The sequence below is a fragment of the Galeopterus variegatus genome, unplaced genomic scaffold (assembly GCF_000696425.1).
Source record: "Galeopterus variegatus unplaced genomic scaffold, G_variegatus-3.0.2 Scaffold5286, whole genome shotgun sequence".
NCBI classification, from domain to species: domain Eukaryota; kingdom Metazoa; phylum Chordata; class Mammalia; order Dermoptera; family Cynocephalidae; genus Galeopterus; species Galeopterus variegatus.
In genome coordinates, this window is record NW_007731397.1 from 119,070 (window position 1) to 144,244 (window position 25,175).

At 38.0% G+C, this 25,175-nt stretch overlaps 1 protein-coding gene across 1 annotated transcript in view; it reads right to left on the reverse strand.

Annotated features, from left to right (window-relative positions):
* Window positions 1-15,452, reverse strand: part of LOC103604615 (ecto-NOX disulfide-thiol exchanger 1-like) — a 113,358-nt gene extending 97,906 nt beyond the window's left edge. Inside the window, exons 1-2 of the mRNA XM_008589191.1 lie at window positions 15,292-15,452; window positions 14,340-14,477 (exon numbers count right to left, since the gene is read on the reverse strand). Of these exons, the coding sequence (XP_008587413.1) occupies window positions 14,340-14,477; window positions 15,292-15,304 (151 nt within the window). The 5' untranslated portion in view covers window positions 15,305-15,452. The remainder of the gene's footprint in view (window positions 1-14,339; window positions 14,478-15,291) is intronic.
* Window positions 15,453-25,175: the final 9,723 nt, after the last annotated feature.

Below are 25,175 nucleotides of genomic sequence, written 5' to 3' on the forward strand. Positions count from 1 at the left end.
ATGTTCTTCATCAGGCACAAAGAGAATAGGAAAGAGTGCCTGGGGTATTTCTCTCAAACCTATCGAAAACTGAAAAAAGAGTCAAGACACATTGTTCTATAGAACTTAACTAGACCCTCTCCAGGCCTCTGTCTCCTCACCCACAAAGTTCAAGGGCTACAGCATCCATGGTTCTGCACCACCCCATGGCCTTGGCCTCAGTAAGGGCCCCAAGGTGACCAAGAACATGAGCAAGCCAGCCCAGACTCAGCCGCCACCATGGGTGCCTCACCAAGCATACCATGTACGTGCAAGATGTGATCTGAGAGGTATGTGGCTTTGCCCCATGCAGCATGGCATGAAGCAGCTAAAGGTCTCCAGGGACAAAAGAGCCCTCAAATTCATCAAGCAAAGGACAGGGACACACATCTTCACCAAGAGGAAGGGAAAGGAGCCGAACAACATCCTGGCTGCCATAAAGAAAGCAGCTGCTAAGGACTGAGCTCCCCCTGTGCACAATAAAACCTTTACAGTATTAAAAACAACAACAACAACAACAACAAAAGGGCTGGACCGGATCAGTGTTAGCAGAAAGATTTCTTCACATATATACTGATGTTCGCTGCTTGGACTACTATGTCGAGATGTGAGGACACAAACAACTTCAGTAGCAAAGAAAGCCCTCTGACAGATTAGTAGTATCTGCCACGAGCATGGGAACAATATGACACATTCACCACTGTGGAGCAGATCATTAAGGTTCAGATGAAATATTGTCTCTTAAATCTCTCTGAAAACTATTAAAGCACTAAATACCAGTATGAGATATTACTATCTAAAGTCCTTTCTAACTCTCAAATCTTATGATTTCTACTCACACTAAGTCATTGCTATCATCTTCCCATATAGCAGATACTCTTTTACAATAAATTTTTAATTAACTATACTTCAGTTATTTTTGCCCTAAATCTGGCTTTCAGATTCATTTACATGATCAGAGGAAGCATGGCCTTATCTACCTTTCCTTCCTAGGCATGGAGCCCAGCAAAATGCCATTTAAAGCAGAGCATTAGTTCCCTTATTCAGAGAAGGAGCCCATCACAAATAGACAGCAAAGGAATGGTACAGATGCCCTGTTGGCTTGAGCATGGGCTTGAGAATAGTAAGAGCTTTGCAAAGGGAAGTAGTTGAGAAAAATGTACATTTCTGGTTCTTTCCCACTCATATTTTCACAAAGTTTCTAAATTTTTTTTTAAAGAACTGTAAATTCAGACATCAGATATAGCCAAGATGAAAAACCATTGCAAATAAAAGCAAACAAGGCCACTTATTCGGGATTGTTAGATAGTCTGTACCTAGTTACCTTTCACTGATAAGAAAAGCTCTACTCACAGTCTTTTCCTAAGATTGCTTGAACTGAGATCACCTAATATCTAGCATCTAAATTACTGTTCTTCTTCACGTTTATCCTTGGGTATTGGTTACTCAGCGGATGCCACTGCTAAGTCAAAGGCCCCCAAACTGGCAGGAATGTGTCCTTCTCTATCTTGCAACTTGTTTCTTCAAAGCCTAGAAAGATTATAGTTCCTTACAATGATTCTCCTACATCACTCACATGGCTAAATGTGTGACTAACACTGCAGGGGCTCTCTGGATCCATTAAAGAACAAAAATACAAAAAAACAAACAACACCATCACTACCAAAAAGATTACATTAATTATTAGAAGACACTCTTCCTGTGGTTTCTGTTAAAAGTTACTATGCTGCTTTATTTCCTCAAGGTATTAATCAGATGCTAGTCATTTTAGCATTGTGCATATTAATGTCATTCTTTTTTTAAAAAATTTAAAGCATTTTAATTTTATTGAAACAATTGATTATGCATGTTTGTGGGGTACAGAGTTCACTGTCAATGCTTGTGTACAATACGTGAGGGTCAAATCAGGATAATGAGCTTATTCATCACTACAATATGTAATCATTCCTTTTGTTTGTTAACCAATTTCTTGCTCTAAGTCATAGAATGTCAGAGTTTTAAGGGAGCCTCAAACTCTCCTTTGACGGGGGGACACAGTAGGACCCTTGAAATCTCTGTGATTTGCCCTTGTCACTTAGCCACCGTGTGACAGTGAAGAAGAGGAGTGATTACCATGTCTCCAGGGCCCGCAGCACTTTGCGCCCCCACTGTTCTTACACTCACTGGCTTCTGCACTTTCTCCCAGTCTTCTCTGGGTCAGTCAGACCAGATTCTCTGGCCTACCCCTCACCTGGCCACGTCCCAGCAAGCATGACATAGAAAATCCAGACAAGGATGAAATCATCATTTTCCTCTATTATTTTTCTAAATTGCCTTTTTCCTACCCATGACTAGGCAGTATTTTCTCACAGCTGGGGATGAACAAATTCAAAAAGATGTTCTCAAATACATGGTTTCCAAGAGAGAGGCCACTAAGTCTTGAAAATATAAAATGAGCATTTTTGAGTGATTGCATAGCTCATAAAAATGTCTCTGCTTAGAACCTCATCAGCAATGATTCACTCTGTGCGAGAGGTCCCCCATGGAGACTTTAGTTGTCTCACATTAGGGCGTTGAGACCTATTTTTCCTGCTGAGATGGAATAAATGACTAGGATGTATTAACTGATGGAAGTCACAAGGGTCCCATCCAGTGAAGTGAGGAATATTTCTTTAAAGATGCCCTCGTGGTAAGAAAGACTTAGTGGAACTGGAAGACTACAATATTTCTCCTTTCCCTTAAGAATAAAGTATCCTTTCGTCCTGCAAGCATAAACTTTGAGGAGCAAAGCATCAAGGTCAAAATTGTGTCTTCTATAACAGCAGGAAAATGTCCCTGATGAGGAGAAAAATATAGTTTACTACACCTCAATAATATGTGTCTTGATGCCCCAAATATCTTTTGTCAAGATAAGAACTAATGAAATGAGGTTATACACAGTGTGTTTTAGTCTGTCTATGGTATTTTGTTATAGCAGCCCAAATGGACTAAGACACACTGTATATAATCTCATTTAATCAGCTACCTTTTAGGTACTTTTTGGCTCAACTACTTTTACAAAGAAAATTTCAGTAGTAAAACTGCATTGTAGTTAATACCATAGAAATGAAACATCAGACAAGCTTCCCTACCCATTCCCAGGACAAATGAGGTATTTTTTTTGTTTTCTCACCAGCCCAGCACCTGAAATGCCTCAAAGGCCTAAAAAAGGCCTAAAAATCTACAGACTGGGGAATGCTGATACAGGTGACTTGTAGAAAACATTTTGTGCCGTCCAGCTCTGGAAGGGCTCTCCTGTAAATGCTCCCACCTTCTTTGTGCCCCAGGTCTTTCATTCTAGCCACCTGTTGAAACCCAAACCTGGACAAACTGACCTTCCTTCTCTGTGCCTGACTGCTGGGAAGATACAGTACTGCTGGAGAAGATCGTGCAGGGCTCTCAAATAGTGTTCAGCAATCTTACTTATTTCTCTGTTCAGCTTCCTCTCCCTCTCCCAGGGACTACCTTCAAGGGCTCTCCCTTCTCTTCACCTCAACCTGTGTTACCGAATCCGCAAGCCCACCTGCTCTGCATTCTGTACTTCCCAAGCAGGGAGTATTTAACCTGACCCAAGTCCATCTTATCTGTGTTAATCCATAAAAATTTCAAAGTTTCTTTTTTCTTTGAGATAGCTTTCTTTACTTATTTTTAGACTGAAATGTACATATTCTCCCCATACTTATTATCATTTTTTGGTTATTGTCATAAACCTAAGGGCATGACCACCACGGTCTTATTTGTAGAAGTCTACTTTATATTACTAAGTTGTTCCTGGCTAAATGTTAGTACAAATTCTAGATCACTAGCTCCCAGGTCCTAAACTCTTGAGGCTTCATGGAAATCTCCAGAGTTCAAGCACAATAAAAAGTGATATGCATAAAAATTAAATTGAAATAAATTCTTTTAAATTTTAATTCCAATATAATACAAAAAATCTTTATGATTCCCCCCATCCCCACCAAATGACATATTTCCACCTAAGGTAATTATTTTTAAAAATAAAAGTGTAAAGATAGGGCTGGCCTGATATCATAGAAACAGTTTAGGCAGAAAAACCTGGACATCAGTCCCAGACTCCCTCTACCTGGTAACCTTAGGTAAGTTCATTAATGTCACCCAGGCTCAGTTCCCTCATCTATAAAATGGGGTTAATAATATTTAGCTAGCAAAGGGTTAAGTGGGGTGGGGGGCAAGAAATTGGTTAATGGACACAAAGAATGCTTATGTTTTGTAATGATGACTATGCTAATTATCCTGATTTGATCATCATACATTGTACACAGGTTTTGATTTTCACCTCTGTACCCCACAAACATGTATAATCATTTATGTTTCAATAAAAAAATAAGCAATGAGTTAAAAACAAGTTAATAAAATGATTTTACATTAAAAAAAGAATTAAATAAAGCAAGGTATTTAGAATATTTGGGACATATTAGGTGCTCAATAATTGATAGGTTTTATTACTATCCTTCTTAGCATTCCTAGTTGTCGTTCATATCGTAGCCTCAGATTTATACTGATCATGACCCTAGGGAATACACATGTACATTTTTAAAAGACTTTGAAAAATTCTGCTCCTAGCTACGAGGTAGTAACAGGGATGGAATTTATCCTCTTACTTGAACAACTAAAAAATTAGAAAAAATATATGAAAGGACTGTTTTAAGACACTGGACAACAGGAGGTGCAGGACAGTGATCACGGAGAAAAGGGAAACAGATGAATGAGACCTGTGATTGTCCTAGTACACTGTCTAGAAAGTTTCCAGAACTTAACACAAGGAAGAGAAACTCGAACACAGCCTGAGGGTCTACCTGAGCTCAGCATTCGTGGGGGCTGAGGCCCTGGAAATTGTAGGGCAGAGGAAAGACCTAACCACTGAGGAGGCTCTGGAGACCTTCAGAGGGCTTCCCTCAGAGCCTGGCTGAGTGCTCATCAGGACGGACATGTGAGGGAAATACCAAGGCTGATGCAAAAGCCATGGGAAAAGAGCAGGGGCACCACTTCCAAAGCTCACAAGGGGCTGGGAATAGATCGAGTTCCCAATAGCCTGGGAGAAGAAAACTTGCAGTGTACTGGGCAAGAGTTCCCAGAAGTTTCTTGCCTCAGAAGTGGGAATAAGTTATCTCTCATCTGAAGGCTGCTCTGGACCTCTTTATCCAAGTGTGAAAGCAAGACTTGAGAGAATCAAACTGTTTCCAAGGAACCTAACTGCATCGCAGAACAAATCTTAAAAATATTTAAAGGAACAATAAAAAAACAAAATCCAGCACCTGACAATGTAAAATTCACAATGTCTGGCAAAAAATGAGTAGGGAGTCAAAGAAACAGGAAAACAGGACCCATCATAAAGAGAAAAATCAATCAAGAGAAAGAGACTCATGAATGTCACAGATAATAGAATTAATATGAAAACATCCATTATAAATATATTCCATATGTTCAAGAAGGTAGATAAAGGGAAGACACAGTTTAAAAAAAAGAAGTAATCTGGAAAGATAATGCTCAATTATGAGAAAAATAAATCACAGATGTCAAATAAGGGGGTTAGAAGTTGTGATTACCCTTTACATCGAACCATGATTGAAGACATAAAAGCCATACTTTAGAATAGTCTAAGGACCAGGCATAAAAGTGACTTCCAAATATTATACATCCTTATGTGGTTATTTATATAAATAAATCAAATAATACTATATAGTTACTAATACTATTAGTATTAATATTAATTAATACTAATAAGCTATATAGTTACTCAGCACCCAGCTCTGTTTGATGATGGAGGAAATACAAAGATTAATTAGAAATGGTTCTTTCCCATAGAAGTCCAACAGTCTATTAGATAAATGATAGAATAATTACAGAAGTGCGTAATGTGATATATCTACATCTCAAGAACATAGTATGTAACACATGATAAATGATAAGGCTGCAGAATAATAGAAAGAAATAAAAGGAAACAAAGGATATCGAAGAGAAGCCACTATGCATGTATTCCGTATTTATGACATTAATCCAGAACAAAAATCCAGTATACGATAATGTGTATGCACGCACATGCACATACACACAAACACACTTATGTCAGGATAGGAACACTCAAACTAATTTTAATATGGGAATTTAACTGTTTGGCTTTTCTTCCTGTTCCCTGTTGAATATGTCCACTCTAGGGGGAGCATACAATTTTCCCGTGTGGAATGCAAATAGTTTCCTTCAGCTCATTCAGCTGTTAAAAATACTAAAGCTTCTCTACTCCAGAGGAAACAAGAAAGAGAGAATGTGTGTGTTTGTGATGTATACATACATATACATAGTACATATTATATGAAATATACATACATTTTATATACATACATACGTAAATATACATGCAATTATTTTTAAAGTATTTTCTCTAGTTTTCATCTAGTCAGTAAAAAGTGACCAGCATAGTTAAAAAGGCTAGTGAGTAGTATATATGCCAGAGTATGACAGATCAAGTAAAGATTAAGCTAATCAAGAAGTGGAAACCAGTATAAAACTGTAAAAAAAAAAATTTACCACAGCATACACAGAAAGAAAAAAAATTACACATTTATAATTCAGAAGTCAATCTATTACAATGTAAGTAAATTTATCTTATTCATTTAGTGGAAGAGAAAAATGACCATATTTCAAATGAATATATCACATTAAGCATTTGACAGGTAATTTTATTTTCTAACATCTCTAGTCAACAAGGATATAGGCTATTGTAATTTGTGGAGAGTTATTTGAGAGCAATCTTTAATTTGTTGTAAGTGATGTCAATTACCTTACACAGTACATGGTACAAGCAGAAACAAATATTTTTTGGAAATAATTTTCTACAAATTCTCTTATCTTGAGAAATACTCTTAGCTCTCGTAATACATCATAAGAACAGCACTGGTATGAAAGTTCCAGGAGAGTGTGTGTACCCCAGCACCTATGCAACGCCTGAACATAGTAGGTGCTCAATATTTCAGATCCATCTGAACATATCTAGGCCATCTACCTCCATCACCTCTTTTTGGACAGTAGCCTTCTAAATGTAAATTCAGCCTCCTCTCTTGCCACTCTTCAATCCAGTCCCTATAAAACAATTTGGGTGACTTTTTAAAAAAATGAGTCGGAGGTCACTTTCCTACTTAAAATTTTTCAATAGCTTGCATTTCAAATAAAATCTGTATTCATGGGCCGGCCCGGTGGCGCACTGGATAGTGCGCCGCTTGGGAAGCGCGGCGGCGCTCCCGCCTGAGGGTTCGGATCCCACATACAGACTGGTTCCCGCTCACTGGCTGAGCGAGGCGCGGGAGCAACACCGAGGGTTGCGATCCCGTTGCCGGTCCCCGGTCCGGTCCGGGGGCAACACTGAGGGTTGCGATCCGTTGCCGGACACGGAAAAAGACAAAAAGACAAAAAAAAAAAAAATCTGTATTCATTACTTTGGAAGGCATAGTCTGGCCCCAGCCAACTTCCACAGACTCAGGTTAAGCTCCAACCTGCCAACCCCACTCCATCCCAGCCATTAGCTCTTGCCCCCTACGTCACCTTTCATTTCCTTCAAAGAGTCAAGCTCCTATCACCTCAAGCCTTTGCACAGGGTATTTTCTACTTTTAGAATTTCCTAATTTTTCCAAATTCCCCTTTTCTTCCTGCTCTTCCCTCCTGCTGCCTGGATAACTCTAACTTATTCTTCAGGTCCTAGCCTAAATATTACTTCTTTAGAGGAGTCTTCTCTAAACCCCCAATACCTCCAGGCAAAGGTAGGCTCTCCATCCCTCTTTATAACACTCCACAATTGTAATTAATCATTTGCACAATTATTTAGATAACATCTGCTTCTTTAGAAATATGTGTGCTCCATAAGAGCATCACCTATCTGTCATGTAGTGCCTTGTAAAAAAAAGCTGTACATTTTGAACCTTCGGTAATATTGTGATGAATGAATAAAGATACCAATGTTTTGTCCTAATATCCTGGGGAGAAAAGGGTAAATAACTGTGCAATGTGCAACAGAACTGTTAAAAATAAATGAAATCAGGTACATAAACTGTAAAACATAAGTAAAGGTCCTATTTGCTTTCTGACATTGATAGTGAGAAATCTTTCAACAAGATAGAAAATAAAAACAAAAGAGAACTCTGAGCATCGTCTTCTAGAGAGTTCTACTGCTATACACCATGCTATCTGTACCCACTTAATCATGCCTATTTCAGACAGTGTCACCATTAATATCTGAAGGAACTAAAGAAAGGAAGTTTGTTGGTTTGAGTATTATTTTAAAAATGAGTATGTGGGATGGTTTATCAAGAGACATCTCCATCCACCCTTCCTTCCTGAGCTCCAGATCCATAAATTGGACTGATCACCACGTGTTTCTTTTCAACAGGTTCTTCAAACCCATTACATTCAAAGGAAACTAGCTATCTTCCCCAGTCTTCTCTTCCAGCCATGTCTACATTCTCTTCTCAGGGAATGACCCTGCCCTTTACCCAATTTCAAGGCTAGAAACCCAGCAGTCAATGTGGATTCTTCACCTCACATGCCATGTGGACCCACTCAACAACTCCCATTGTTTCTACAATTAAATGCCTCATGAATCCTTTCACATAGCTCCATCTCTACAGCCATGATTATTACCAACATTGCGGCCATTATTATTTCTTATCTGGGTAACTACTACAACCTCCTATCTGATTTTCTTGCTGCCAACCTTTCTCCAGTCCTGTCAGTTCTCTACAGGGTGCACAAAAGTGCTCTGTAAAAATACACTTCTAACCCTACTGTTCCCCTGGTCAGCACTCTTCAGTGATACCCTATAGCACCATTTATCTATTAGCAGCATAACCACTTATCATGTTGATTTGTATTTGCTTATTTACTCTTTTCTGTTTCTCCCACTAGACTCTCACATATGACAGTAAGGTCTATGTCTTGTATTACCAGTATTCAGCTTGACATCTGGCTCAATAAATCCCAGTTAAAAGAGTGATTCTTGAGGAGATGAAAGGATTTAACAAACGCTTCTTCATATCTGGGCATATTAAAGAGGATAAAGGTGTTCCTGGGAGGATTAAACGACCTACGAAGGAAACTAGAAAAAAATATTCTGAGGAAGCAGAGAAGAATTAAAATGAATGGAAGTACTAGTGAATGGGAGAGGATAAGGAAGAGGTCAGAGGGGGATTTTAACCCATTTTAAGCCTTCCCATGAGTAGGGAAGCTAAGTTCTTCTCAGAATGGCAGGAAACAGAAGTGGTGACAGTGAACTTGGAGCTTCTGAACAGGAAACAGAAAGGTATGAGCCACGGGACAGTTAAGAGTGTTAATAGACACTTGCAAGTATGAAGAAGTCATTTACTGGCTTCAAGTTAATCACTGATAAGGGATGTGGCACTTTTTTGCACAAGTATGTACCCCTTCCATAGCTAATATGGATGTGAGATGCCTTTTTGGAGCCTGCATTAGAAATACAACAAATGACATGCTAGGGAATTTGGGATAAAAGATATATGTCAACTTAAAGTTATACAGCTAAGGAAAGAATACTGGTTTTGGGGAAGAAGATTTCAAAAAGTTTAGAGAAGAGCAGCATATTATCTCATGGCCAGAGAATGCTGAGAAGTTCTACCAGTTCTCATGCAGGTCTGGGAGAGAAGCTTAAAACCTGGGGACTCAGCTCCTGCCTTTCAACTTTCCTTCCAGTTGATGATCATAACTTTTGAAAAGAAACCAGGGTATACAGAAAGGGAGTCGCTGGTCACACAGATGGTGTCAAAGCTCAGGATTGGATATTCCAGATTTTGGCTTCTGATCCCAGCTGTGGAGACTCCTGGAAAGGGACAACACATATCATAGAAAGCTGAGAAGATTTCAGGCAGGACCTGACCGTGAGTGAGTTATTTTGAAATGAGATTAAGGAGTGACACTGTTCAGCACAAAGACAAACAAACAAAACTGTAAACTAGATCACAAGAAGGAAATTATATATGGGCATAGAAAGAGGGATGGTAGTAGAGAATCATCTAAGCTGTTGACAGGAAAATTTTGGTTTAGATAGCTATATTCTAGTGTCTGAAGGGATGCTAACAGTTATTTTTTTAAAGGCTAAATTAAATTTGGGGAATCCTACATTCTAGATCCTATTCTTTTAAAACAGCACGTTACACACTAGCATAATAAAGGCTTTGAGAAAATCCACAAAGAAAGCAATTTACCTTTGTTCAAGCTAGAGTTTGCCACCATTGTTAGGCTACCTAAATACTTACTAATATCCACTGTGGGACACTAATATTCCAACAGACCAGTTTAGAAAACCTGGATCTATACCAATACACAAAGTATGAATGACAGAAATTAATCAACAACCAAAAAACTTCACAAAAGTAAGACAAAGTAGGGTGAATGAAACAAACATGAAACAATATATGGAGGTAAATACTATCTCATAGAGAAACCAAGACTTTGGGGTATGGGATTTGGGGCTGGGGTAATAACAATATAATGGTATGTTTTAGATGAAGAAAACAAATTCAGTGTAATGATCTCAAGTAGCACTTCATATAAAGAAGATAAACAGGGAAGTTCATAGAAGTGGGAATGGAATCATGTGGGGAACATTCAGTGTAAGGGAGGGAAATGGAAGAGTGTAACTGAGCACACAACAGCACATCAGAAAGCCATGGCATAACAGTAATGAGTGATTTGATTTCTTGAAAAATCCTTCTGATAAAATCAGAGAATATGAAAAATTTATGCCTTGCGTTGCTGATAATTTTAATCTCTCAATAAATTGAAGCAGCAGTGAGAAATGGGATTTAGTGTCAGTTTAATTTTAACAAATATGGGAAGAGTGGTTGGTCATTTAGAGATACTGGAAACTTTGGGAGAAAGCCAAGTACTCATAAAATCCAGCCTTTCCATAATCCTGTCAGAGATGTTTTACAGAGGATTTCTTAGAAACATTGGAGACTGCCGCTAACATTCTGCAGTCACGCTGAAGAACTCCAGAGGCAGCCAGGGCACTGAGTGCCAGGCAGCTCCTGTGGCTTTGTTGCTATGTTGAAAAGAAACAAAGGATTCTACACAGTCAAAAGAGCACCAGATGCTCCATGTAAACATACTGTAGAACTGTATGAACTGGAACAAAGTGGCGCTGGAATAAAAACAAATTAGTAGTACAGAGAAGATACCTCAGAAATAGATAAAAAACATACATAAGAATATAATCTGTGATAAAAGGCAGAAGTAAGTCAGTGGGGATGTAGAAAATTGCAATATATATCAATTTCTAGAGAAGGCAAACCTTTCTGTATTTAGAAGTGGAATGAAGAAATAAAGAAAAAAATAAACATAAAAAGTTTTAAAAAGAATCAACATTAAGGGGCAAAAAACAAACTAGATAAATGTTTTTAGGAAATATTAAGTCAAAAGATTAAAATGCTTAACAAATGGACAAATATAAACCAATTTTTTAAATTACCAAGAACCTATCATGATAAACAGATATAGTATGAGAATAATCTAAATAATAATAACAAAAGAGGAAATGTAAATAGAAAAGAAAGGGGGAAAGGAAAATAACAAAGGTAGTTATAAAAATATTTAAGGTAAAATAATAGGATGACATATTTCATTTCAAATTAGTAAATATTAAATACATATGCATATTTTGGAAATTAAATGTTCATTTCTTTTGACCTACTAGTTCTACATTTAGTATTCTGTTCAAGGAAAATAATTCTAGCTGCTGAAAAGTCCTATGCATAAAAATGTTAATTGTATCATTTTCTGTTAAAAAAAAAAACAGCAAAAAGAAAGGAAAAAATAAGAGCTAATGTTTAATGAATGCTTCCTATATAGAGCTACTATATGAGTTATTTTATGTAAGTTATCACATTTAAGTCTCACAACAGTTCCATGAAATAGATATGATTACCATTTTATGGAAAAGGTAAAATGCTTTCACATGCTCAGAGAGATCAAGTTCTCGAAAGGAATTTGGCTAGTAAGAGTGAAAACATAGAACCAGCCTAAATGTAAACAGTAGAATGGTTATTTACTTGATGAATCATTTTAATTTTTTTAATATAAAATTATAAAATGGAAAAATGGTTTAGGACAAGATGTTAACAAAAATTCATAAAATAAAATTTTATATTCAATATGATGAAATATTTGTGTAGAAAAAAGATGGGAAGGAAATACAAAAACACTAACCAAATACAATAGAACCTCACCCTGAGATTGTGTCAACAAATGTAATAAGCTGGTGGCCCTGAGAACAAAGCAAAGTGCAGTTAAATTGTCAGCTGCAGAGATGATGGAGGGAAGCCCAGAAAGACCCTGAAAGACTCGAAAACAGTTTAAGCAATTTGGCTAATACAGGAGATAGCGTAATTCAGGGCAGATATGGTAAATCTTCTATAACGAGTAGGGCTGTAATTCTTTTCATGGCAGGTTGCTGGGAAAATCGTAAATTGGTCATGGGTAAAATGTCAGAAGGCTCAAATCATAAGAAAAATAATGAATTATCAAGGTTTTGGCTTACACTAGAAGTCGCACAACATTTTCTGAGCGAAGTGGGAGGTGAGACAAGAAAAAAGTAATTTCTGTTATATGAATGTTTTTGTTAGGCAGATAGGAAAATGGGTGGAAAAAATGGAAATCTTTACTCTGAAGTTATTGGAAGGAAATATCTGCCTAGATTAGCTTTAGGGAAAAGGGGCCTGGAAAACACATGTTCAAATCATTGAAAATGTCATTTATATATACACGCCACTGCAGCAGATTAATCTTCCATGTATGAATTTTATTGCATTTTTGGAAATTGTAGAAATATTCTAAGTATGTTTCATAACTCAATCTTTGTCTTTCTTTTTCCTATGTCTACCACTTTGCCCTGTCTCCTGTCCACTCTCATGTTCTTTCTTGTTATATTAAAAAAGAAACCATATATTTATTTATATATGTATATATATATACATATATATATACATACATCTGTATACATATATACATACATGTACACATATATAGACACACATATATAAAATTTATTATAGCTAATTTAGAATTTTTCATCTATGGTCACTATTAACAAAAAAAGAAACCAAATGCTTGGTCAGCACAAAGTAGACAGGTTTGAGGGTGCAGAACTCAGAAACATTTCAAAGGCAATTGGTTTCTCTTAAGGGCATACCATCTACCCTCACCTAACTTGACAACCCAAAGTAAATTATTCTTCTGCCGTTAATAATAATGACCATAGCATAATAACTGTTACCTCTCCATTCAAATTCTGAGAGGGCAGGGACCATGCCTGTTTTGTTTACCACTGGAGTCCCTGCAACAGGACAGTGCCTCCATGAATATTTGTTGAATGAGTGAGTGAATGAATGAATGAATGAATGAATGAATGAGTGATGAATATTCAAATCCTATTTATCCCTCCAGAGTCAGCTCAAGTTCCACCTTCCTGACTAACATCTTCCCTTAGAGCCCCAGTGATTGATCTGATAATTACTACTTGACCAGTCTGCGCCACTACTTAACACCCGATTCTACACATTATTTTTACTGTTGTTTTTGATTGCTGTTTTTTTTAATTTAGGGAAACAGGTTCCTCAAGGATCCAGATATGTATATATACTCTATTTCCCAAAGCACTTTTTACAGGGCACATGTAAAATCCTCAATAAACACGTATTAAATTAAACAATGAAATATTTTAAATGACCTTTGATTTTGTGATATTTCTAGACATGTTCTCTATTAAATACATTGTATTATGATTCCAAAGTGTGATAGACAGAAAACATGGAATTTGGTGTTCGTTGAGCTGAGTTTCTAGCTCTGCTTCTTCAATGCCAGAAAAGTCACCTAAACTCTGGTCTTGTTTCCTTATTTGTAAAATGGAAACATGAAAAGAGCAACAACAAAAATAAATATCTACCTATCTCAAAGGGAAGATAATGTACGTGAATGCGGTTTGCAAATTGGAGGGCAAATATTAGCCATTCTATTTGCTAATCTAAAAGATGCAACTGATGCTGCAAGGCTACAGAGGATAGATGCTGCCTGTAGCAGTAACAGGCTGGCTTTTTCTGAGAACAGCTATTAGGCAGAAGAACAAGGCGATGAGGAAAAGAATCTCAACCATAACCTGCCAAACATGCTCCAGTCATAAATCAAAGACCATGTTCAACACTAGCTGTTGAAGAGATTACCGGGCACCTGTCACCCGCACCCTTTGGCACGGCTGCAAGTGTCTTCGAAACCAGGAGAAAGCTTACCAGACACGAGCTGCTGTCCAGGCAACCCCACGGGAACCATGCCCAAGTTATTCATGGCTGTGGCCCAGGCTGTCGGATCCGTCACGGACATGTTGAGCTGAGTTGTGTCTATTGCTATACTCCCCAAACCATCGGCTGCTGTGGGGAAAAACAAACTGACTTACAATCAATAGGCAAGGGTGTTTGTTTTAAAGGAAATCACATTTCTAGAGATGTGAGGCTTCATTTAACACATTCCCAAACCACAGAAAAATAAAGCACTATGATCTACAGCAATGTTTTCTCCAGACATAAACATAAAGCGTTTCCAAATACTTTCTCGGAGGAAATTTAATGACATGTAGTTTATATTATACACAGCATGCCATTAAGGAGGTACCCCTGGAAAAAATTGAAGAATTGCTTCCTTCTGCCGGTGAAACAACATTAGTTAAGTTACAAGGTTGAGAGGCAAAGCAGTAATACTCTCTTGGTAAAGCAAGTCAACTGGCTTAGTAGACTAAGAATAAATAAATTCATCTGTTTCCAGGTGAAATTCTCAAGAAGGCATGCCTTCTAACTATCTACTAGAAAAACAGTTGTCAAGTAGTAAAACTGGTGAATTAATTCAGTGTTACTTTATAACATATTCCTTCCTTTAAAAACTTTTACATCATCACATTAAGCAAATGTAGGTGTCTACCTATGGTGACTTTTATAAATGCTGACTTTCATTAAAAAACCAAAAACCAAAAAACCCAACAAATAAAATTAAAAAACAAATAACGCAAAGCTAAAAACAGCAGTATGTGTCAAACTTGATTTAATGCTCTTGATTTTCACTAGTTCCACAGCCTAATTTCTTGCAGGGCCCAGGCTCCTGGTTCAACGGATATTTTCATGGCCAAGCAAGCTTTTCCACTAAGAACTTAAAATGCCTTGTTTGTGTCCTGTGCTAGCCATCAACATTTACCTGCAGCCATCATCTGAGGAAGCTCCTGGGGACACTGGGCAATGCTCTCAACTCCACCTGCATCTACCACTGAATTACGAGCATCCTGCGGGGCAGGAGCACTTTGATGGCTGAGTGCAGGGTCCCTTCGGAGGTCATCGGATTCTGCAAAAGGGGACGGAAGTGTGGTGAGACACCATAATAGTTAACTGAGAGAGAATTTCAAGGGACAAACTGTTGTCTATTCGATAACAAAAACAAACAACACAGAACAATGTTCAGTCTCAGGCACAGAAGTAAGTCTGCTTCCTGTCCCTCGGCAGCTGTCCTGCGGCTCCATTTCGGAGCCCTGTGAGATGTGCGGGTCTTCCACTCACCTTGCACCAGGCTGGCTGAGTGAACAGCACCGTCTGTGAGCACTTCAAGTGCCTTGCTCCCACTGAAGAGCCTTCACAAACAGGGCTTATCAGTCCTTGCACAGCCTCTTCTACACACGACACATCAATGGAGGGGCAGACTCTGGGCTAAATATGATTTTTTTTTTTTTTTTTTTTTTACTGACCTGTAACGGGATCGCAACCCTCGGTGTCACGTCCGTACCGGGGACCGGCAACGGGATTGCAACCCTCCGTGCTGCGCCCGCACCGCGCTCAGCCAGTGAGCGGGAACCGGTCTCCACATGGGATCCGAACCCTCGGCGGGAGCGCCGCCGCACTCCCAAGCAGCGCACTCTCCAGTGCGCCACCGGGCCGGCCCTAAATATGATTTTTTTTAAGTTAAAAAATTAACTGATGTTACTTTGGAAGACGGCCATCTGTGAAATGTATTCAGAAAGAGAAAAGGTCGGGAGGGGGAAGAAAAAAGCAAGAACCCACTTGTTGTGAGGCTGGAAGAGGAGGGTTCCTAAATTACAATAGTCAGAAAAGGTGAAAGGGAAGAATAGCATGCTGTCCCTAAAAGAAGATCTAGAGGGTGTCGGAGCAGCAAAGGAAAAGCATTTGTTTTTTCAGCTCTATGGAAAGTTCATTTTAACTGGCCATAATTTGTTTGGTCTGAATTTTCCTTAGAATCGCACAGCTTGTGTGTGTGTGTGTGTGTGTGTGTGTGTATTTTATTAGATTTTTAAAGCATTTTTCTAATAAATATAAATAACAATAATACATTAAAGTTACAAAGTGCAAAATATCACACTATTTATAAAATGATATGCCTTCTCTCCACCCTCAGAAATGCAAAAACAGAGCATTCATACATGCGTACTCATCAAAATTTGGATGAGTGACCTGACAAGTTTTACCTTAAGTAGACTCAATATAGCAACTGAGTTTAAACATTTATTTTTATTTTGGTATAAATTTGGAAATTTTTCTAATCTATGTTTCTGTTAATAATTGCAGAATTAGATGTTATGGTTAGTCAATTAATCTAATGTGGAGTTTGAACTTTTTACGGTATGTTCTTTTATTTCTTTGATTCTTAGGTACAAGAATCAGTAATCTCTTGAGCACTGTACTGTCAAAAAGAACTTCTTGCCAGTTGAGCAGAAGTTTAATTCAAATGGAAGCTCAGGTTTCAATATCTCAAGGATAGTGGATAATGAGTAAATGATTTTTATGGTCTCAACAAATCTCTAGACCTCAACTAGAGGACACTGAGAATTTTTTTTTTACAATTGTTTATCAGGAAGATGAAACATCATCATCTAGCAGTGAATGATTTCAACTTTGGGAGCAAATTGTATTCTGAATAAATATTTTAGACCTTGCCATTAAACTCTACTACCAAAATGAATTCAGAGCTTGCTTATATACTGTGGATCAATTTTCTTAGGTAATGGGTGCCATCAGACAAAGAGATTCTTACCATATAAAATAAATTCAGTACCATAAGAAATATGTAGCTAACCGAAATGTCTGCCCTGTAGCTATCCATTCATCAGCACTATTTCTATGATGAAACCTCAAAGCACTTTTCTGTCTCCATCTCCAACCACTTCAGAGCACCAAGGCAGAGTCAGGCTAGACTGTGCTCATTCTTTTGTTCAAATGGCCCTGCAGTAGAGCTGTTTCAGATCATCGCAAGGTCACTATTTGTCTTACTTATCTCTCCAAATGAAGTTTAGTTGGCTGGCTTCCTTCTAGCTTGGATTCTCCCCAAATGGGCATTAATCACACCTTTTTTCTGTGTAATGAGTCTGTAGCTCTGGAACACTATATCGGAACATCCCTTCACTTTGTAGGCTTTATGACTTGTGCCTGACCGGCCATGTTTCACCTTGACTTTTTGCTACAGTGTTTTAGGGATGGCGTTAACTTTCCTTGGCTCTATAACTGCCTGTTCCAATGGCAGTTTTCACCTTAGTGATTACAGTCCTATAAAGGGGCATCAAATGTCCTAGAGACCCATAGCTTCTACCTACACTTTTCATGGCCATCTTAACAAACTGTGACTGTTTCATTGAAAAAAAGCATTGCTCTGTTGGCAGGATGTGGTTTGTAAACCTTGATTTGTCCTCCAGTCGAACACTATGACATTCAATTTATTACATTTCTTCAGTCTTCCAATTCAAAGGTTTTAATGACACAACTTCATGTGGTTATCATGTACCTAGCTAGGATGGTGATTCCAAAGTTGAGTTCTTGTCACATCTTAGGCACTTCCAATAGTCTCAAGACTTCTTCTTTTTTTTTTTTTTTTGGCTTTTTCATGACAGGTAAGGGGATCGCAACCCTTGGCGTGGTGTCACCCACACCGTGCTCAGCCAGTGAGCGCACTGGTCATCCCTATATAGGATCCGAACCCGCAGCGGGAGCGTCGCTGCGCTCCCAGCGCCGCACTCTCCTGAGTGTGCCACAGGGCTGGCCCTAGTCTCAAGACTTCTATGACACTATTTACAAAATGTATATTGATTTGGTCACTTGGCTGGGAAGAAAGGTGATACTTTTAATTAATTACTATCTAGTAATTTATGAATAGCTGCAAGGACTATTTTTTGTACTTTACTAACATCTATCCTTCCTATTGAATACCTGCCTCCTTAAATGATTCAAGACCATAACACCTAATTTACCATTCAAATCAATTTTTCTGCCTTAGTTTTCTTACTCCTAAACTATAGAAAAGATTAATATTCTTAATGATGTTTATTCAAACACATATGTGAGGAGTTAAACATTACAGCTAATAGAGCACGTTGAATATAGTAGGCAATAACTATTATTATTTGATCTGGAAGTGTGGCATTTCCATTAAGTACCCTCAAATCTTTGTGTTCTGGTGGATCATTATGTAATCAACTTTAAAACAGTAACACTTGATATTTCTTTTTCTTTTTTTTTTTTTTTCCTTTTTGTCTTTTTTCGTGACCGGCAACGGATCGCAACCCTCAGTGTCGCGCCCGTACCGGACCGGGACCGGCAACGGGATCGCAACCCTCGGTGTTGCTCCCGCACCTCGCTCAGCCAGTGAGTGGCCGGTCTGTATGTGGGATCCGAACCCTCGGCGGGAGCGCCACCACACTCCCAAGCGGCATACTGTAGCAGTGCGCCACCGGGCCGGCCCAACACTTGATATTTCTAAAAGTAAGTGTTGTCCTAGTTTTCTGGGCAGCACCTAAATTGTAGCAGAATATTTCATTTTCCATAATTTCTTTTTAAAATAATATAATACAACATAAAAGATGTATAAATTTTTTCTCTCCAGTTTTTTTTCTGCCTATGAAAGTACAAAAGCTTTCAAGAGATTCATGACCAGTTATGAAATTGGCAGTTTCTACTTATAACTTTTAGCGAGATAAGATCATCACGAAACAATCAGATGTACAAAATGCTAAGGACGACTGAGTTTAGTTTTGTCTAGGGCTTAATGGATATCTAATCTGTTCTTCGTTAAGATATATTTAAGTACAAAATTACAAAATTTCATACTCAATTTCATAAGTGTTCAGCATTATGCTCAGTATTTCAGTGAGAGAAATAGTTTTTGAAACTCAACAAGCCTATGAAAATACAGCTGACCTAAAAAAGGACACGGGCTGTTCCCACTCTTAATAATATAATCCCTTCTAACTCTTTCCAGCTTTTATAGGTACAAAAGACACACACATTGTGAATGATAAAACCCACCTGTAACAGTCCACAAAACATATCCTATTTAAAGAAGGTAGAGATCAGTAGGCATTAAAAATTCCTTTTGTTAAAAAAAATAATATTTTGTTTGATCTAAGTCCTTAGGTTCATACCTACTTCAATATCAAAATGATGACAGTGAGAAAATCAGTTTATTAAGTTCTTGTAAAGAGTTGATACCAGAGGAAACCTATTTCATATGATATCGGAAACCTTATTTTATAGGAATTCTTCATAGTTTATATTTATAGTTAAAAAAACCAAAACATTTCCATCCAAAGTTCATTCTCCTCTTCTATCACCAAGATATTTAACTTTAATCTTCATGTAATCTGTAGGATACTCTCTTGAAGTTACAAAAATGATCTATAGTTTAAAACAATATAGAATATTGTTAATAGGTGTTACTTATGTATTAACTCCACGATTTTTAAGCAACTGTCTGTGGATAATAAAGGAGACACTTCTGCCTCCTGTAATGGTAAACAGTAATTGTAGACTGATCTTTCCAGTGAAGAACAACTAGAAATCTCCATGTCTTTTGTCGGTTTTGTAAAATTCTCACTATTACCTCTTCAAATAAAAACGGAGCTCAAAGGCCATGCTCTAATTACCATAGAGGGTTACTGTAGTTGGTTGAATTATGTGTCCCCCAAAACTTGTTGAAGCTTAAATTGTTTCTCTCAGGCTTTATGTATTAGAAAACTTAGCCCCCACTGTGACTGTTAAAAGGGTGGGAAATCCTATTACAGTAACTGAAAGGTAGAGCCTTAAAGAAGTGATTGGATTGTAGTACTATGTAGTAGGGAATGGATTAAAAATGGTGGTCCGGGGTGTGGTTCTGAGGATTCTAAAAGAAGAGAGAAGAGAGTCTGTCCTTCTTGCTGTTCTCTCTGCTTACACCATCTTGCAGTGTGAGACCCCTGGGTCACTGTTGCCACCACCAGATGGACTTTGGACTTCCCAGCCTTAGAAACTGTAAGCGATAAATGTCGTTTTTCTTTATAAATCACCTAGTTTCCAGTATTTTTTTAATAAGCAACATAAACAGACTAATACAGTTACTAAACAGGCTTCTAAGGAGAATAGGTCCTGTTAACTACTGGGTGTTTTGTTTTACTGATCAGGGAGATGAGTTGAATCTGCAAGTTTGGGGCACAGTGGAATTGCTCTACAAAGTGTTATAAAACAGAACACAAAAGCTGAGTGCCTTGAAAGGGAAGAAGAGATCTTTGGTGTCCACAAAAGAAAAAGGGACTACAGAGAAGAAAAATGACCAAAGCAGAAATTTCAGGTGGTTCACTGGGAAGCATGTGATGTAAATCTTTCCCCTGTCCCCTCTAAAGAAGTGTCAGCAAAGTCTACATTGCTCCTTAATTCTCGGATAGTAGTAAATTTGGGGGTGTTGGTGGGGGCACTTAGAAGAGAGAGCTTAAAGAGGATAATGAAGAGGAAGCAGACAATGATGATTACCTAAGATCCTACACGATAAAGCATGATAAAGTTTTCAAGCTGTTAAATATACAGGATGCTATTAATTAATGATTAATATGTGCTGATTAATGGGAAATAACAAGATTAAGGTTTTGAAGAAGAGAGATAGATTAGGCATATTATCGGAAATTTCTGACAAGAAGACTGTAAAGTAGGAATATCATGTCAAATAAAGCTAAAAAGCTCCTTCTCAGTGATGGAAAGTCACCTCTTAGAAACGATATGGGCCAAGGAAGGAGCCAGGCAAAGATCAGTTCAGATGGGGGTGAACACTACAGTACTTTCTACCAAGTCCATGAAATCAAGAGGTCTTCTTTAATATCCAACTTATTACTTAAATATTTATAAAATCACTGAACTCTTCAAAAGTTTTCAGAAGTGTCACAATTTGGTATACATCGCATCACAGTGCACCTGAAGGGAGATTTATCCACTCCTATTCTAAGTACTTTTTCAGTTCTCCCTTTAAGGCAAGAAGACAAAGGAAATACGTACACCATGCTCTGTGCTCCCATAGCCTCTGTACCTTTTTCTATGCCCGGACTTGCTACTTCATATTCCAATTAGTTGTTTATCTTTACCTCCATAATAATCTATAAGCCTAGGATGATTAAGGAAACTAGTCAACTTTGAATACTCTGCAGCTATCAAGCACTGTACCTAGAATGTGGTAGATTTTCTATCTTCATAGATATATATACACACACATAATATATTTATAAATTTATAAAACACATGTTAAATTATATATAAAATAAATATTTTATATGTATATATATTCAAACGAATACATGCATGGAAGGAAGGAAGGAATGAAAATAAAAATGAAGAAAAAAAGGAAAAGAGGGAAGTAATAAAGGAACACGGGAGAAAAACTTCAGTTCCAGGATACAGTCCCAAAGCTTGGAGGTTTGAAAGCTAAATAACGTAAGGGGGAAATTTTTCTTGGAAACTAGAACACAGATGAATTTAAAGTGTCAAAGAAAGACATTTTAAAAAATCTGTCAGATCTTTTAAGATAAGCTTTTGGTGCACTTAACAAGTCATCCTCTAAGATTTAAGATTCCACACCTCCCTGGCAACCAATGTAAGGTCATAAGCAGGTTACAGTGATGTTCTCCTTTTGTGAGACTTCTTGCAGCTGCTCTTTGAATGAGCCGAAATCTATAAATAACTGCATCTCCAGATCCATTAAGCAGTACATTACTGTAACAAAGGCATATATGTACAGTATTAAAGAAGTGAAATCATTGGAAGAAAGGAGAAGTTTCAATTTGGCATGCACTAGAGAGGATAAAAAGCAGATCTGGCCATTTCTCAAACACAAAATTCCATTATGGGTCTGTGATTACATCCTCCATTTTTCTACTTTGTCTAGCAGCCAATTTTAAACTACAAATTATCTTCCTTCTATCTTAGGGAGGGACTGGTTACTGAATGGATAAGGTTTTACCCATGACATGTCTGTTTTCGACGAACTCCACAGAGAGACAGAGAGAGAAATGATCAGGTCTCCCTCTGATATCATGCAAAATGACCAAATTTGCCAGAGACAACTCAATTAGCATGGATAGGAAAGTAGATAAAAGCTGATTATCTTTTGACACAAAGGAAAATGTTATTCGCCATTAAACATATAAGTGTAGAGAAATAATAGAGGTAAAATTATTTTCCTTAGAAAACCTTTGCTTTTGGAAAAAAATTACACTTTATATTTCTAAATCAAATAAATAATAAAAGAGCAATCTTGAGACCTTAAGGAGAAAGTACCTCTCTTTCCATTAAAAACAGAAAAGAAAACATGCCCAGATGCTACAATGATAACATGTAATTTCAAAGTCTTTGTATAGACAGGTTTTAAAATTCAGGACTTTCCACATTTAGACTATTTTGGATTTTCTGAAAGGGCAGTATTATACTTGAAGACTATTTAAGAAACATGTAATGGCTCAACTCATCCCCCTCATTAATGGATGTCAACCAGTTACACAATCTGTTGTCATATGTTGTTTTCTACCTTTCAAAAAACACCTGCCATAGAAAAAGTTTTCACTGCTTGACTCTGCTGGTGAGTGAATTATTAAAGAAAGCAATATCATCAGTAAACATAAGACTGGACCCATTAAAACTAAGAGTCTCACTTTAAACAAAGCTCTTCTGAGCCCCTGGCTTTCAGAATAAACACATCCAGGTTCACAAAGCATCTAGGTTTGAAGAGCTGGATGAAACTTTAGAGTTCATCCATTCCAACTTCTTCCAGATACAGAACTCTCCAGAATGTTTCTGACCAGCCTCAGCTAGCGATGGGTACAGCAGCCACTGCTTCAAACAGTCTCAATGGTTCATGAGTTCTTTCTCCACCTGAGCCCTTGTCTAGAGAATAAGAGATCTAAATCCAAATTCTGTCCTTACATGCTACTTCTGCAGTGATGTGTGGCCTTGGAAAGGTAACTCTTCTATCCCTGGAAGAGGATACTGAAGTTTAACTACCATCTATGTAAGTCAGACAAATTAATGAAAGTCAATAAGAACATTTCTGATAATTCTTGCCTCCTCTCAAATGACAAGCTTTTTCTGTGTTTACACTCTTTTTTCTCTTCACATTCCCATTTGAAGTTCTACATGGTAGACAAAGTAAACAGAACACTGTAACTAAAAATCTTTGCAATTTCAGCAAATGAACTGCTGAGAAAAGCAAGAGAGATCACAGAAAACAGTCCTTTTGAGAACAAGTGCTTCTGGAACAAGACTTTAGGTAGATTTCAGCCTTCAGAGACACAGCCAAGAGAGGTGAATTCTAAAAACCATGAACACAGCTACATGTCAAAGAATAGTTTTTTATGCATGTACAGTATAAAAATGCAATATAGGTCACATACTGCTCTTTTCAACCACACTGATATACAGAAAGTAATTTCTGTAAATATTATCATCTTTTATAGAGAAAAACAGACAATATATAATTTTATAATTTGTGCTGTTTTGTGCTCACTTTTTTCATTATGTACTCATTTCACACCTTGAACAAACCATGGAAAATATATTAAACTACAAAGCAGAACATTTTAATTGTAGTGGGTAAATAACTGATCCTGAAATGGCTGGAAACTCTGGTAAATGAGTTATCTATTTTCCAAAAAGTCCTAGTTAGACTCCTTTAATATATGGAAATCTACCTCTAATAAAACCCAGAGCAGAACAGACTAGCCTGAGCTAGTTGCTCATCCTGTTTAACATTTCTTTTAGTAGAGTCACAAAGAACATGTTAGTTACTCTTTAAACTAAAGTGCTCTGAATGATGTCATTGTAACCTGATGAATAAAGCATTCGCCCCACAGTCATGAATGCCCCAGGACTTACAGACTTAGCAGGACACCCCACTTACAATGTGTGGCCCTGGGCCAGGGACCTTGCTTTCCCTTTCCCTAAATGATCACCCACAGCCCTTGTCCATGCTCTGTACCAGTAAACAAGAGGACTTGGGTACCCCAGGATGGTCCTTTTTACTTCTCTGGGCCCCACAAATGGTGTGGTTACCTCATGGGGGACGGGGGTGATTCAGAAGGCCTGGTGGAGTAATTAGGGGAGGGTGACTGGAGCACTAGAGCCCGCTTGTGCAAGCGTAGCAGGACATCCAGTGGGAAAGTCCTTGTCTAGCAGGGCGCATTTTGGGGAAATGGGCAAACCTTTGATGCTGCTGGTTGTGTTCAGCACAATTCAAATGGCAGTGCTCGGACAGTGGGAGGCCTGCATGCCTCAAAGGTATTCAGGTTCCTGAGGCTGGAGGCAGATTGGGGGAAGCACAGAAACATGGTTCAGCCTCTAGGGACATCCATCATTCAGAAGCTACAATCACTGTCCTGGCTCTTTCTTGATAGAGGACTGTACGTTCCAGCTACTTTTGGAGTCAGGGATCATCACACTTAAGAACTGGCTGCACATAGTGATCTCAGTGAGGCCCTCATAACCCAGAAAATCTCTATGGAGGCTCCTGCCCCCCAAAAGAGGCAAGAGTATAAATGCTGATGGGAAAGCTCTGGCACTGAAGACAAGGTTGGAGGTCACTACAAAATGCTGCCGCTACAGTTCCAAATCTTTCTCTACTCTCTCTCTATCCTGGTCACAGATTTCCATAAAAAGCTGTACATGTGCTGCCATCCACCCCTACCCTCCCCCATTAACACTCATTCTCCTTGTCAATAGGAGGAGATATTTGCCTCTTAAGAATACCATATAGAAATCCTTCCATATAAGGGGATGGCATCTGGAGAACTAAGTCCTCAA